Below are 15,405 nucleotides of genomic sequence, written 5' to 3'. Positions count from 1 at the left end.
TGCTGGGAGAGGCTTGCCCAGCGAGAGAGACACAATGCAATTAATCAAAGGTCTGATTAAACTGTAATGAGAAGGATCCCGGTGTCGCGTCTTCCTTGCTGGTCGAGGCGGGCGCGACAAGGGTGTACCCCATCTTCTGAACCATAGGCTTTCTGTTAGAACCTATACCAAGCAGAAGACCAGTTCAGTCTGTCTTGAATGTAAGAGGCAAGACATTCTTGTTTTGTTAGGAACTGCAACTGTCCTGTCCATGTGCCATGTTGGAGTTGTACAGGCTCCACATGGGCAGGCACATGTGCATGTGCGCGCACACACACACACACACACACACACACACACACACACACACACAGTTAAGGGAGGTGCCTGGTACTGGGAATAAACAAGAGTCATTTTGGGGCCAAGATTTCTTCAGAGACCCTGATGTCTGTGCTGTTTCCCCAGCACTGGGCCTAGGGCCAGTTGCGATTCTTGGCCATCACGTGGTTTCCCGGCTCATGGGTGAGGGAGGAGCAAGGTCCAGAGTCAAACTGCCCTAACCCTAGGTGGATCAGAAGGGAGCAGACATCAGACCAGACGGGTCTGACCTCCTGGACCCTCCACCATGCGTCTCCTCTGGGGGCTGCTCTGGGTGTTCAGCTTCTTTGCCTTGTCTCTGCAGAAGCCCAGGTCCTGGGGCAAGGCTGGGCTTGGGTGGGCGGGGGTGAGGGAGTGTGGGGTGGTGGGGTTAGGCTGGGTCTGAAGTACCCTCACTGTTCTCCCAGGTTGCTCCTGTTCTCCCCTTCGGTGGTTAATTTGGGGGTCCCTCTGTCAGTGGGGGTGCAGCTCCAGGATGTCCCTCCAGGACAGGAAGTAAAAGGATCAGTGTTCCTGAGAAACCCAAATGGTCGCCTCTGCTCCTCAAGGAAGAATTTTGCCCTCAGCTCAGGAAATGATTTTGTGCTTCTCAGCCTCGAGGTAACCGATGCCCACACCTCTGCCGTTCCTCAGGCCTCCCTGTTGCCTGTTTAATTATAGATGGGTACTTGTTATGTAACAGGCTGGCTTTGAACTCATGGCAATCCTCCTGCCTCAGCCTCCTGAGTGCTGAGATTTACCTGGTTCCTTTGTTGCCTTTTACTTTATGTTTCCTTTTGGCTTTGAAACAGGTTTCACGGTATAGCCTAGATTGCCTGTGAAGGCTCAGCAGCCCTCCCCTGGCCCCCAAGTGTCGGGATTACAGCCATGCGCCATCACACCTGGCCCTTCTGTTGCTTTTCAAGCCCTGTCTTCCTCACTGACTTCCTCCCTCTGCTCGTCCAGCCCGGTGGTCTTGGTATCCCTGGCTTGGGCTCTGTGTCCCTTTCTTCTTGGACAGTCTCTCTCCCCTCTCCTGACAGGTTCCACTGGAAGATGTGAAGCGCTGTGGCCTCTTCAACCTGCTCAGAGCCCCCCATGTCCAGCTGGTGGCTCAGTCGCCATGGCTAAAGAACACAATGTCCAAAGCCACAGACACTCAGGGCGTCAACTTACTGTTCTCTTCTCGCCGTGGACACATCTTTGTGCAGACTGACCAGCCTATTTATAACCCTGGCCAGCGGGGTGAGCCTCCGGCCTCAGGGCCTTTGCTTTGCCCCTCTCCCAGGCTGCTCAGGGCATGTCTGGTACCCTCTGTGTAAGGAGACTCCACAGACAGCAGCACCCCAGAGGGTGGCTTAGCGGGCTACTCCCCATTAACCCCCTGCAGTAGTCCCTGGTCTTTGCCCAGAAACTCTTACCTCTCATCCTCCCTCTTAGTTCGTTACCGAGTCTTTGCACTGGATCACAAGATGCGCCCGTCCACTGACACCCTGACGGTCACGGTGGAGGTGAGTGCCTGACCTTTGACCCTTCTGACCCGTGCACGGCTGGTGTGATCTCCCACCTGAGCACACTGACCCCCCTTGCAGAACTCTCATGGCCTCCGTGTACGGAAGAAGGAGGTCTTTGTCCCCACATCCATCTTCCAAGATGACTTCACGATTCCAGACATCTCAGAGTGAGCTCCCCACCTCAGGGCACCCCTCAATCTACCCCACCCCGAGCCCTGCTTCCCTTGGTATGTCCACCCCTGACATACGGGGTCACATTCCAGGTGCTCTGACCCTGCGCCCCCGCACCTCTTCCGGAGGACTCGGGACATGGGCTGTCTGTGGGTGGGTAGCCCAACTCTCTCCCTTGTCCATTCTCAGGCCAGGGACCTGGAGGATCTCAGCGAGGTTCTCAGATAGCCTGCAGTCCAATAGCAGCACCCACTTTGAAGTGAAGAAATATGGTGAGTGCCGCAGTGAGGGCGGAGACAGGGGTGAGGCAGGGCAGCCCTGGGGAGGCTCTGAGGACCCACCTGTCTCTTCACCCTCATTCAGTTCTTCCCAACTTTGAAGTGAAGATCACCCCATGGAAGCCATATATCCTGACTGTGCCTAACTACCTGGATGAGATACAATTAGACATCCAGGCCAGGTAACCACCGGCCCTAGTCCCACACCCAGGACTCGCCATGCAAAGCCCAGCTTCTGCCCACCTTTGGCTCTCCTTTTCTTCTCCCTTCCTTCCCTTCTCCCTCCCTCCCTCCCTCCCTTCCTTTCTTTCTGAGACAGAGTCTTACTCTTACTGTATACTTACTGCATAGACCTGGCTGGCCTTGAACTCACAGAGGTCCATCTGCCTCTGCCTCTTGAGTGCTAGGATGAAGATGTGCATGTGTGCACATGTTAGTGTTGGCCAGGGAATGACCTCAGGGGGTGCCCTTAGAGCCTCCCTCCATCTCCTTCAAGACACAATCTCTCATTGGCACAGAACTCACTTAATTGGGCTAGGCTGGCTGGCCAGGCAGCCCCCAGAATCCCCCTGCCTCTACCGTCCCACTGCGGGAATTACAAGTGGATGCTGCCACCCTTGGCATTTTTACATGGATTCTGGGGTGTCGAACCCAGGTCTTTGCGCTTGCATGGTAAACGCTTTGCCAGCTGAGTTATTTCCCCAGCTCTCAGCTCCCTTCCCATCTTCCTGTGGCAACAGGTATATCTACGGGAAGCCCGTGCAGGGTGTGGCATATACACGCTTTGCTCTCATGGATGAGCATGGCAAGAGGACTTTCCTTCGGGGCCTGGAGACCCAGACCAAGGTAGGAAAGTGGTGAAGGAGGGGACTGAGCAGAAGAGGGGACTCCTCACTTGCGTCCTGTTTTCTTTGTCTTAGCTGGTGGAAGGCCAGAGTCAAGTGACCATCTCAAAGGACCAGTTCCAGGCGGCTCTGGATAAAGTCAATGTTGGGATGGGAGACCTGGAGGGGCTGCGCCTTTACGCAGCCGCGGCCATCATCGAGACTCCAGGTGGGTGGCTTTCCTCCACTGTCACCTCAACCCCTTACCCCTGAGGACACAGAGGGGACATTTAAAATGCAAACTAGGCCATCAGCCTAGCTCTTCATCCCCAGTACTGATGTCTGCCAGCTTATTTCAGGCACAACCAAGAAGGACCCAGGAGCCGGTCTTTCTGGCCCTGTTTCTCATCTCCTTTGATTTATTTGGTGTCATTCCCTATCTACTTACCTACCTGATGAACATGTTATGCACACATGTGGAGATGAAGCAATGCTTGAACCATTTCCTGACTCTTGTCTCTCTTTTCCTGGCTCTGCCCTCCCCGTCTCTGCCCTTGGTCTTGCAGGAGGGGAGATGGAGGAGGCAGAGCTCACGTCCTGGCGCTTTGTGTCATCTGCCTTCTCCTTGGATATCAGCAACACCAAGCAGCATCTTGTGCCTGGAGCCCCCTTCCTGCTGCAGGTTCTTCTTGGAAGGGCAGGACTGGCGGGAAGAGGGTGTGGGCCGCACAGTCCTGGTGATGCCTTTTTAAAATCCACCGATGTTCCTCCAGGCCGTGGTCCGAGAAATGGCAGGCTCGATAGCCTCTCATGTTCCTGTCAAAGTTTCTGCCACATTGTCCTCTGGCTCTGACTCAAAAGTTGTCAACTTTGAGCAGAACACCGATGGGATTGGCCAAGTCAGCATTTCCATCAACATCCCACCAACCACCACAGAACTTCAGCTCTTGGTAGTACTTCCCTGAACCCTGGAGATGGGCATGGGGGTAGGGAAGGTTCATGAGTTGTTTCCTGAGTGTCCCTGGTTGAGTCTGGGAGGAGGGGTGGCATATCTGGGTCCTTGACATAGACCTGTCCTTCCCCACTCTTCTCTCCAGGTGTCTGCAGGCTTGCTCTACCCAGCCACAGGCAGGCTCACCGTGCAAGCCCCACCTTCAGGAAGCCCTGGCTTCCTGTCCATTGAGCCGCTAGACCTTCGACCCCCTCGTGTGGGGGACACCCTCGTCCTGAACCTTCGAACTGTGGGCATCCGTGGGGCTACCTTCTCTCATTACTACTACATGGTGTGTGGGGCATGGGGTATGGGGTGCTGGCTGTGGGGCAAAGGCCTCTGCAGGGCTGGGCACACTCTCAGGACTGGGGGCAGGGTATACACTAGTCAGGAAACCACTCACTGCTCCTCCTTGTCTTAGATTCTCTCCCGGGGTCAGATTATGGCCATGAGTCGGGAGCCCAGAAGGTCCCTGACCTCCATCTCTGTGCTGGTGGACCATCACCTGGCACCTTCCTTCTACTTTGTGGCCTACTACTACCATCAGGGACTTCCAGTGGCCAACTCCCTGCTCATCAATGTCCAGCCCGGAGACTGTGAGGGCAAGGTGACTGGGGCTGGAAAGGTGGTGTGTGTGTGTGTGTGTGTGTGTGTGTGTGTGTGTGTGTGTGTGACGGGGGGGGGGGGGGAGAGAGAGAGAGAGAGAGAGAGAGTTGAGCATGTGTGTGCGCATTTCACATATCGCATGGGTGTGTGTGCACATGTATGCATGTGCTCATGGAGAGCTCGGAATCATGTTGGATAGCTCTTCTGCCTTGTCATTGAGGCAGCTTCTCTCAGTGAATCGCAGCACTCACTGATAGGCCTAGTCTTGCTAACCACTGCGCTCTAGGACTCCCGTCTCTGCCTTTCGAGGCTGGAATTCCAGGCATGCCCTCATGCCCACCTGGTTTCTGGCTGTTCAGACTCCAGTCCTCATGCTTGAGTGACATACACTTTTAACCTGGTGCACGTCCCTAGCCCGCTCTGCCCCCCCCCTCCCCGCTGACTGCCTTTTCCGTCCCATTTCCACCAGCTGGAATTGAACGTGGATGGTGCCAAGGAGTATCGTAATGGTGACAGCATGAAGCTCCACATTCAAACGGACTCCCAAGCTCTGGTGGCACTGGGAGCCGTGGACACAGCTCTGTATGCTGTGGGTGGCAGGTCTCACAAACCCCTGGACATGAGCAAGGTCTGTCAAGTCCTTGCCGCCTCCTTCTCACTAGGCTGTGGGACTTAGCTCTCCAGTCACTCAGTCCACAGCCCCACTCCGCCTTGCTGTGGATCCCGGTCACTTCCTCTCTTGCCCTTGGTCTCTAGTCCCCAGCCCCCTCTCTTGCCTTTGTTTCAGCCCTGCCCTAGTACCCTGAGCAGAGTGGCAGGTCCTGCCCCTCAGCCGCTCATCTCCCAGCATTTCCTGCCTTATCCTGCTAGGTCTTTGAAGTGATGAACAGCTACAACCTAGGCTGTGGTCCTGGAGGTGGGGACAATGCCCTTCAGGTGTTCCAGGCTGCTGGTCTGGCCTTTTCTGATGGAGATCAACTAAGTCAGATCCGGGAGGGTAAGAAAGGAACAAGTTCTGCACTGGGAGGCAGAGGCAGGGGATCCACGTGAGTTCCAGACAGAGGAAGAAAGGCTGGGGGGAGCACTCTTCAGGGGTGAATAGGGAGGGAGGGGGTTGAGCTCCTCTTGGCTTGACTGCCCTCTTGCTCTCTACCAGACCTGACCTGTCCCAAGGAGAAGAAAAGCCGGCAGAAGAGAAACGTGAACTTCCAGAAGGCTGTCAGTGAGAAGTGTGAGTCGGGGGGAGCCGTGCACTTGTGCCCGGGGCCAGGGCGTGGTCTGCCTCTCTGTCTGCAGCCCCTCCGCCAGTTGTGGCATTGAGGGCTGGGAAGCCAAGGGCTGAAGATGGAGGCTGGGTGGTACACTCCATCGGCCTCCTGACTCTTCTCCAAGCATGTATTGGTGGTTCTAGGGGTTGGTGGGGCTCAGGGTCCAGTCCTTCACACCCGCCCAGCCTCCCCTGGCCCGGCAGTGGGCCAGTATGCTTCCCCAGAGACCAGGCGCTGCTGCCAAGACGGTCTGACAAGGTTGCCCATGGCCCGCACCTGTGAGCAGCGGGCAGCCCGGGTGCGGCAGCTGGCCTGCCGGGAACCCTTCTTGTCCTGCTGCCTGTTTGCTGAGAACCTGCGCAAGAACTACACCAGGAGCCAGGCGGGCCTTGCCCGAGGTGAGCAGCCGCCAGGTGAAGCCGGGGAGCAGGTAGTGGTGCCTGAGAGGGCACAGAGCCCCTCCTCACTCCTGCCTCCACCGCAGCCCAGGAGGTGCTGCAGGAAGAAGATCTGATAGATGAAGATGATATCCTTGTACGCAGCTTCTTCCCGGAGAACTGGCTCTGGAAAGTGGAGCCCGTGGACCGCAGCAGACTGTGAGGGCCTGCCTGGGGTGCCTGGTCTTGCCTCTGGGCTGGGTCTGGGGACAGTCCTGGGGGGGTGACATGGCTTCTTGGCATGTCCTACCACAGGTTGACACTGTGGCTCCCTGACTCTCTGACCACATGGGAGATTCATGGTGTGAGCCTGTCCAAAAGCAAAGGTGAGCCCTGCCCAGACCTCAGGCTGCTTGCTCTCTTCCCATTCCCTTGACTCTGCCTAACCCTCTGCTCCCAGCATGGGGGTGGAGCCCATGGGTCTGGAAGGATCTTCACTGGCATGCATCTAGTTGGAGAGCAGATCAAAGCTGAGGGCAGAGCGAGGTCATTTCCAGACCCTGTCTCCTTGTGGCCTGAGGTCTTGATGTCGACATCTCTGCCCCTGCCTCATATTCCCATCCACAGGCCTGTGTGTAGCCACGCCGACCCGTGTCCGAGTGTTCCGTGAATTCCACCTGCATCTGCGCCTGCCCACCTCTGTCCGCCGCTTTGAGCAGCTTGAAATACGGCCTGTTCTCTACAATTATCTGAAGACTGAGCTGACTGTGAGACCCCATGGGAGCCTGAGCACTCAGGGTGGGAAGGAGGGAGGGCTGCAGCCAGGGGCAGGTCAGGCAGTGGTCTGGACCGGATTAGGGCTGGGTCCATCCCTGTTTCCCTGTCCCCAGGTGAGTGTCCATGTGTCCCCAGTGGAAGGGCTGTGCCTGGCTGGTGGTGGAAGGCTGGCCCAGCAAGTGTTGGTGCCAGCAGGCTCTGCCCGGCCTGTCGCCTTCTCTGTGGTACCCACGGCTGCCGCCGCTGTGTCCTTGAAAGTGGTGGCTCGAGGGTCTTTTGATGCCCCCGTGGGAGATGCTGTGTCTAAGATTCTGCAAATCGAAGTAAGTGGCTACTCCTAGTCTAGGCCCTCTGGGCTTCCAACTCTATTCTTTAGCATTCTGCTGGCCGGGCCAGGGCTCAGTGCCCAAACCTAGTGCATACGTAACCTTAGAACTACGATCGTGACTCAGCTCTGTCTCTGAAATGATTGATTTACTTATTTTCAGGCAGAGGCTAGATATATAGCTCAGGCTTGCCTCAACCTCACTTCCGTAGCCCAAGCTGGCCTTGAGCTTCCAGTAACCCTTCCCAATTATCGGGACTACAGGCATGCAAAGTAGTTTATTCTATGTCATTTGATTTTTGTGGTACTGGGAGCCAAATAGGACTTTGTGCATGGTAGACAAATGAGCCATGTCCCTGTTCCCATACATGAAGTTCTAGGGGTGTCTGCCCTAGGAGGGACAGGTGTAGTCCTGGCTGATCCTGCCCTCCATTTTTTTCCTGAGACAGAAGGAAGGGGCCATCCACAGAGAAGAGATGGTCTACGAACTCAACCCCATGGGTGAGTGTCTCCTGCTCCAGCCACCAGGTCCCTAGGGAGTTATGAGGCACAGGGGCCAACCCCCAGCTCCTCTCATCTCCCTAGATAACCGAGGCCGTACTTTGGAAATTCCTGGCAGCTCTGACCCCAACATTATCCCTGATGGAGATTTCAGCAGCTTCGTCAGGGTTACAGGTAGGTGTCTGGTCCAGACCTTTCCCATGAGCACCTGCATGCACCTGAAGCCTGTGGGGTGCTGTGTTGGCCTCTGAGTCTGGGTCCTCAGTCTCTTCTTCACCTTCTCCCTCCTTCGTAGCCTCTGAACCCTTGGACACTTTGGGCTCTGAAGGCGCCTTGTCCCCAGGAGGTGTGGCCTCCCTCCTGAGGCTCCCCCGGGGCTGTGCAGAACAAACCATGATCTTTTTGGCTCCTACACTGACTGCTTCCCATTACCTGGACAAGACAGAGCAGTGGAGCAAACTGCCCCCCGAGACCAAGGACCACGCTGTGGATCTGATCCAGAAAGGTTCTGGGCAGCCGGGAGCCTAGAGCGGGAAGTTGGGGGTGTCACGGGGCGCACAGCCCAGGCACAGACAGCAGGAGGGTGGGCAGATCACCTCCACAGTCACCTCTCCTTTCCCAGGCCACATGCGGATCCAGCAGTTTCGGAAGAAAGATGGCTCCTTTGGGGCTTGGTTACACCGGGACAGTAGCACCTGGTGAGGCTGGGGGTGTGTTCAGGGCAGCGGGAGAGCAAGACACCACGGGCTGGGTCTCCAGCCATCCCCTCCTCCCCTCCAGGCTCACGGCCTTTGTGCTGAAGATTCTGAGTTTGGCCCAGGAGCAGGTGGGCGACTCTCCAGAGAAACTGCAGCAGACGGCTGGTTGGCTCCTGGCACAGCAGCTGGGGGATGGCTCATTCCACGACCCGTGTCCAGTCATCCACAGAGGCATGCAGGTGCGAGCATGCCAGAGGTCCTTGAGGATGTCAACATAAGACTGCGTGGTCCCCTCCACTCCAGCCTGACAGTCTTTCTCTCCTTGCTAGGGGGGCTTGGTAGGGAGTGACGAGACTGTGGCTCTTACCGCCTTCGTGGTCATAGCCCTTCATCACGGGCTGGCCGTCTTCCAGGATGGGAGTGACCAGCAGCTGAAGCAGAGAGTGGTAAGGAAGCCGGCACAGCTGTCCTTCACGGCTCCCAGCTGTTCCCTCCAGGAGCCCAGGTGGGCAGGCTCAGGTCTCTGCTGTCTTCTAGGAAGCCTCCATCTCCAAGGCAAATGAGTTCTTAGGGCAGAAGGCAAGTGCCGGGCTCCTGGGTGCGCACGCAGCCGCCATCACAGCCTATGCCCTGACACTGACCGAGGCCTCCGAGGACCTGCGGAATGTTGCCCACAACAGCCTGATGGCCATGGCTGAGGAAACGGACGGTGAGGGCAGACTGCCGGGGACCCTTGGGATGCTTGAGCGGAGACAAAGTCTCTGGAAAGGCCTGAAAAGAAAGTGCCTGTCACGGCTGCAGAGTGGAAGCAGGGACAGCTGGCAGGGGGCGCCAGGGAGCCTGCTGGCTCAGTTCCAACTCTGGCTTTCCTTTCCTTCCAGAAAACCTCTACTGGGGCTTAGTCACTGGCTCTCAGGACAATGTTGTGTCATCCACCCCGGCCCCTCATAACCCGTCGGAACCTGTGCCCCAGGCCCCAGCCCTATGGATCGAAACCACAGCCTATGGCCTGTTACACCTGCTGCTGCGGGAAGGCAGGGGAGAAATGGCCGACAAGGCTGCATCCTGGCTCACCCACCAGGGCAGCTTTGCAGGGGCATTCCGCAGTACCCAGGTAGGGGCAGCCCCAGGGCTCTGGGTGAGTGGTCCTGAGATCAAGGGCCCGACTCCTAGCCTAATCTCCTTAGGACACAGTGGTCACCCTGGATGCCTTGTCTGCATACTGGATTGCTTCCCACACCACGGAGGAGAAGTCACTCAATGTGACCCTCAGCTCCCTGGGCCGCAACGGGTTCAAGTCTCACACACTGCAGCTAAACAACCACCAAGTCAAGGGCTTGGAGGAGGAGCTGAAGGTGACCCTCTCCCTCCCTGATGGGGTTGCCGTGGGGTTTGGGCCAGCTCAGAAGCACCCCCTCCCTGCCCAGCCCACCTCTCTCCTGAGGGTGTTGTGGGAAGACTGACTTGCTTCTGGCCGTGTGGCCAGACCATTGGGCCTTCTTCCCTCACCCATAAGACAGTGTGTCTGCAGAGCTCTCACCAGGGTCTAGGACAGCGGCTCTCAACCTTCCTAATGCTGTGACCCTTTAATGCGGTTCCTCATGTTGCGGTGACCCCCGACCGTAAAATTTCCTTCATTGCTGCTTCATAACTGTCATTTTGTTACTATTATGAATCCTAATGTATGTCTGTGTTTTCCAGTGGTCTTAGGTGATCCCCGTGAAAGGGTTGTTTGACCCCCCCCCCCCGGGGTCTTGCCCCACAGGTTGAGAACCACTGGTCTAGGAGGCCGGGGAGAGATACTGCAGGGGCTGGGCTGGGCTGCCTGAGGGATCCGCCCCCTGACCTCTGACCTGCTTTTCTCTCCCTCCTGGAAGTTCTCCCTGGGCAGCAAGATCAGTGTGAAGGTGGGAGGAAACAGCAGAGGCACCTTGAAGGTGAGGCCAGCGGGCCCGGGGTGGGGACCCTGTGGGCAGAGCCTCCGTGCTCGGCAGGAGCAAGCCATCTCTGGCTTGGCGTCCCTTGATGCTTTCCTGAGCCTCTGGCTCCCCCATTTCTGGGAATCTGCTATTTCCTTCACCTGCAGATCCTGGTTCTCAGCCGGGCCTGTCCCTTGTCCACAGTACCCCAGACCCAGGTCCCCATGCCCCTTTTCTTCCCATACGCCTCGCCTGGCCCCTGGAGCCCCTTCCACCCGTAAGCCTGCTGCCTCCCTCTGGTCCAGGTGACTCCTGCTGTGCTCATGCTGCCCCGCACAGCAGTAAGACTTACAACCGGGGAAAATGTGCCATGTCCCAGAATGGCGGCGCATGCCTGAGTCCCAGAGCCTGGGCTGGAGTCAGGAGGACCAGTAGCTCAGGGTCGTCCTGGCTATATAATGAGATTGAGGCCAGCTTATGAAAGGGTCTGAGAAAGCTGAAGGAAGACCCCAGACTCAGATGGTTTTGCAAAGACAAAGAACGTTTATCCCCCACGTGGGGGTACCACTTGTACAAAATGGTGACCCCAAAAGGAGCACGCAGGCCCCTTTTAAGCTCAGCTAGGGGAATTCTAGGAACAGTTAGGTCATCTCAGACACAACTGGTTAGGCAGGCTGTAGCTACAATTTGAATTGGCTGTGGTTATAGTTTTAACAGTCTGGGGCATACTTGGACAAAACAGGGTATGTTCTAGGGTGACTGAAGGAACTGTCCTTTCTGGTCACTTCCTTGAGGTGCTATGAGGCTGGCTCAAGCCTTGTAGATGCCACCTCCCTTGTCCTTTCAGGAAACTGAAACTCCGGCCCAGTTGTAAAATGGGAAAGTTCAGACTTTCACTTAGACCACATGAAACCCTTAAAAAAAAAAAAAAAAAAAAGCCGGACTCCCTCCCCACAACCCTCCTCCGTGACTTACACAGATGGGCCCGTAGCTTCGGCCAGGAGCCACGGCAGAGCTTCCTGCTGTGGCTCCTCTGCCCTCTCGTGGCAGGTTGTGCTCTGGGTGGCCTGGCCTTCTCGCTGCACTTACAGCTTACCCAGTGTTCCAGTGGGTTCTTGGTGGGGGTGGGGGATGGGAGAAGTCGGGGCCTTAGGTCCTTCTGCCCAGGAGACCCTTCAAGTCTGTGCGGTCTGTGTCCTGTGTTCTCGGCCCATCTCTGACTGAGCCAGGTCCTTCGTACCTACAATGTCCTGGACCTGAAGAACACCACCTGTCAGGACCTCCAGATGGAGGTGACTGTCACGGGCTATGTGGAGTATACAAGTGAGCACTGGGGTCGGGCGGGGGGCGGGCACTGGGGTCGGGGGTCCTGAGCCCCACGGGGCTGACACGGACTGAGGACCTCCTCACCGCTGCCCTGCACAGGGGAAGCCAACGAAGACTATGAGGACTACGATTATGAGATGCCAGCCGCAGACGACCCCGGTGCCCACACGAAGCCCGTGACGCCCCTGCAGCTCTTTGAGGGCCGTCGGAGCCGCCGCCGAAGGGAGGCTCCCAAGGTGGAGGCAGAGGACCCTGAGTCCAAAGTGCAGTACACCGTGTGCATCTGGTGGGTGCTGGGAGCTTTCTGGAGAAATGGGGGGGGAGGCCGGGCGGGGCTCCAGCGCGGACCTCAGGCTGTACAGCTGGCCCCTCCTCCCTGTAGGCGCAACGGCAAGGTGGGGCTGTCTGGCATGGCCATCGCAGACATCACCCTCCTGAGTGGGTTCCACGCCCTGAGGGCAGACCTGGAGAAGGTACCGTCTGTCTTTAGGAGCCTGCTCCATCTTTGTAGCACCCCAGTCACATGCAATGACCTGTGACCATCTCCCCTTCCCTGCAGCTGACTTCCCTTTCTGACCGGTATGTGAGTCACTTTGAGACCGATGGGCCCCATGTCCTACTGTACTTCGACTCGGTGAGTGGGGAGAAGTGTCACGGGAAGGACCTGGGGTCTTGACCCTGTGTTGTAAGGGTCAGATGATGTAGTAGCAGGTGATGAGGGTGCGATGTGGGGAGGTGGCTGAGAGGCAGAGAGCCTTGGATGCAAGGATGGCCTGTGAGTTCAGCGTGGCAATCGTCAGCCTTCAAGGCTGATGGGGAGCCAGGGAGAGGCGCAGACCACCATGGACACTGGTGGGGGGCAAGGGCCTATGCTCCTGGGAAAGGAGAGGTGGCCAGGTGAGGCGGGGTTGGTTCAGAAGCTAACCCACATCATAGAGAGTCTCACAGGGCATGTGTGCTGTAGTGAGACTCAGCAGAAGGCCTTGGGCAGTGAAGACTAGGACAAGGTCGCCATCTTGGCAGTGAAGTCTTTGGAGACCTTGGAGACTGGTGCTTAGAGTCTAGAGACAGGAAGATGACAGACCATGAAGGATGCTGGAGATAAGGTCATGGGAACCAAGCAGGAGCCGGGCAGGCGAAGGCAAGCAGCGGCCCGGCCCTGAGCAGGCTTGTGTCCCGGTGCCAGGTCCCAACCACCCGGGAGTGTGTGGGCTTTGGAGCCCTGCAGGAGGTGGCCGTGGGGCTGGTGCAGCCGGCCAGCGCTGTCCTGTATGACTACTACAGTCCCGGTGAGCACTTGGGATGCTCTGACCCCCTCGTTAGGGACGCCATGGTGCGGGGGGGAGACCTGGGCTCCACGAGATGCTGAGGCAGAGGAGAGGCAGAGGCCTCACTCCCTGCTGGTTTCTCTAGATCACAGGTGCTCTGTGTTCTATGCTGCGCCAACTAAGAGCAAGCTCCTGTCCACCTTGTGCTCTGCGGACGTCTGCCAGTGTGCAGAGGGTGAGATGAGGCCTGGCTGGGGCTGGGAAAAGGCTGGGGCGGCCGAGCTGGTCTCATCCGACACTTGACCTTAGGGAAGTGCCCGCGACAGCGCCGCTCACTGGAGCGGGGGGAACAGGACAAGGATGGCTACAGGATGAAGTTTGCCTGCTATTACCCCCGAGTGGAGTATGGTTAGTGCTCCATCCTGCTCAGCACCCGGGCACCTGCTTCTCTAGGTCGCCTGCTTCCCCCAAGCCCACCTGTGGCCTCCTTGATTCCCATTTCCTCCCTTTTCCCTTCCCTCCCAGGCTTCCAGGTTAAGGTTCTCCGGGAAGATGGCAGAGCTGCCTTCCGCCTCTTTGAGACCGAGATCACCCAAGTCCTGCGTTTCAGTAGGGAGGAGAGGCGGGCAGGCTGGGGAGTTGTGGAGGCTGAGGTCTGGGTGTGCGGCCTCTTGGAACTGGGAAAGCTCAAAATCCGAATGCGAAGCCCCCGTCCTCTCACCTCCCCATCCCCCCACCTCCCCATCCCCCCACCTCCCTGTCCCCCCCCACCTCCCCATTCCTCCCCCCCCGTCCCTCCCCCCGTCCCCTCACCTCCCATCTCTCACCTCCCTGTCCCTCACCTTCCCATCCCTCACCTCCCCATCCCTCACCTCCTGTCCCTCACCTCCTGTCCCTCACCTCCCCATCCCTCACCTCCCCATCCCTCACCTCCCGTCCCTCACCTCCTGTCCCTCACCTCCCCGTCCCCTCTCCTCCTGTCCCTCCCCCCCGTCCCTCCCCCCCCCGTCCCCTCACCTCCCTGTCCCTCACCTCCCGTCCCTCACCTCCCCGTCCCTCACCTCCCCATCCCTCACCCCCCCCCCGTCCCTAACCTCCCATCCCTGTCCCTAACCTCCCCATCCCTCACCTACCGTCCCCTGGGAACGGGTCTTGCTCACTAACAGTCAAAAACAACTCCTCTGTCAGGATCCACACAGACATGACCTGGGCTCCTGACCCTCCCTTCTCCTCTGATGTCTTCTGTCTCTGCTCCCCCAGCCAAGGATGCCAAGGCTTCAGTAGGTCAGACTCGCAACTTCCTGGTCCGGGCCTCTTGCCGTCTTCGCCTGGAGCCTAACAAAGAATACTTGATCATGGGTCTGGATGGAGTGACCAGTGACCTCAAGGGAGAGTAAGTCATCTGAACCCTCCATCCCCTGCTCTCCTCCTGTCTCTGGCCTTCCTTTGGGGACAGATCCTAGGCACCTAGCTCTGCCCCTCCAAAGCCAAGTGCCTCCCGTTCCTGTCCTGACCCTCCTGTTCCTGTCCTGACCCTCCTGTTCCTATTCCTGACCCTCCCGTTCCTGTCCTGACCCTCCTGTTCCTGTCCTGACCTTCCTGTTCCTGTCCTGACCCTCCCGTCCATCATCTGCAGTCCTCAGTACTTGCTGGACTCAAACAGCTGGATCGAGGAGATGCCCTCTGAGCGCCTGTGCCGGAGCACCCGCCAGCGGGCGGCTTGCGCACAGCTCAAAGACTTCCTCCAGGAGTACAGCAGCCAGGGGTGCCAGGTGTGAGGGTGCAGGACTCTGGACCCCTGAACTTAGCCCAAGGGTCAGGCATAAATAAAAGCTTTTGACAGCAAAGTGTCCCTGTGTGTGTCTGTAGGAAGAGCAGTCCACCACCACCCAGGTTTTGCCGGGTTTGTGTAATTGTGGACTCAGAGTCTTGGGGAGCCTTGGGTTGTCTGAACCTTCCTTGAGGCCTCGCTAGGACTCAGTCCATCTTGGGGCCCAATAGCCAGTGCCCCAGGTGTCCTATTGCTGGGCGTCATAGTCAGTGCGCCCTTAGGACACGTCCTCTTCAGCCCGCATACTCCACGCTGTCTGTGGAGTTGGAGCTGTGGGTCTGTGGGCCTAGCTATGTCATAGCCTGTTGACCTTGTGCCATTAGGCAATTTTTCTGGAGTTGTGCAAGCTTTAGGTCTGATGTAATCATCCGGGCACTGATTGTAAACAGGCCAAA

General features: G+C 57.7%; 1 protein-coding gene across 1 annotated transcript; it reads left to right on the top strand.

The window, feature by feature from the left end:
- The first annotated feature begins 88 nt into the window (after positions 1-88).
- On the top strand, positions 89-15,018 carry C4a (complement C4A (Rodgers blood group)). Its single transcript, XM_036167950.1, has 41 exons — positions 89-669; positions 765-957; positions 1,380-1,581; positions 1,777-1,847; positions 1,929-2,017; positions 2,211-2,293; positions 2,385-2,481; positions 3,040-3,145; positions 3,220-3,352; positions 3,690-3,805; positions 3,897-4,073; positions 4,221-4,406; positions 4,536-4,721; positions 5,190-5,348; positions 5,591-5,717; positions 5,877-5,951; positions 6,192-6,386; positions 6,473-6,584; positions 6,681-6,751; positions 6,993-7,132; positions 7,256-7,465; positions 7,917-7,968; positions 8,053-8,142; positions 8,264-8,473; positions 8,591-8,666; positions 8,749-8,905; positions 8,996-9,112; positions 9,204-9,375; positions 9,548-9,780; positions 9,854-10,021; positions 10,544-10,603; positions 11,815-11,908; positions 12,011-12,197; positions 12,294-12,384; positions 12,471-12,545; positions 13,098-13,200; positions 13,325-13,414; positions 13,489-13,587; positions 13,705-13,788; positions 14,440-14,572; positions 14,816-15,018. The coding sequence occupies exons 1-41, from the start codon at positions 605-607 to the stop codon at positions 14,955-14,957; spliced, it is 5,226 nt and encodes a 1,741-aa protein (XP_036023843.1). The 5' UTR covers positions 89-604; the 3' UTR covers positions 14,958-15,018.
- Positions 15,019-15,405: the final 387 nt, after the last annotated feature.

The sequence above is a fragment of the Onychomys torridus genome, chromosome 18 (assembly GCF_903995425.1).
Source record: "Onychomys torridus chromosome 18, mOncTor1.1, whole genome shotgun sequence".
NCBI classification, from domain to species: Eukaryota; Metazoa; Chordata; class Mammalia; order Rodentia; family Cricetidae; genus Onychomys; species Onychomys torridus.
Note: the sequence above shows the minus strand (reverse complement) of the source record. Positions and strands in the feature narration are given on the sequence as shown.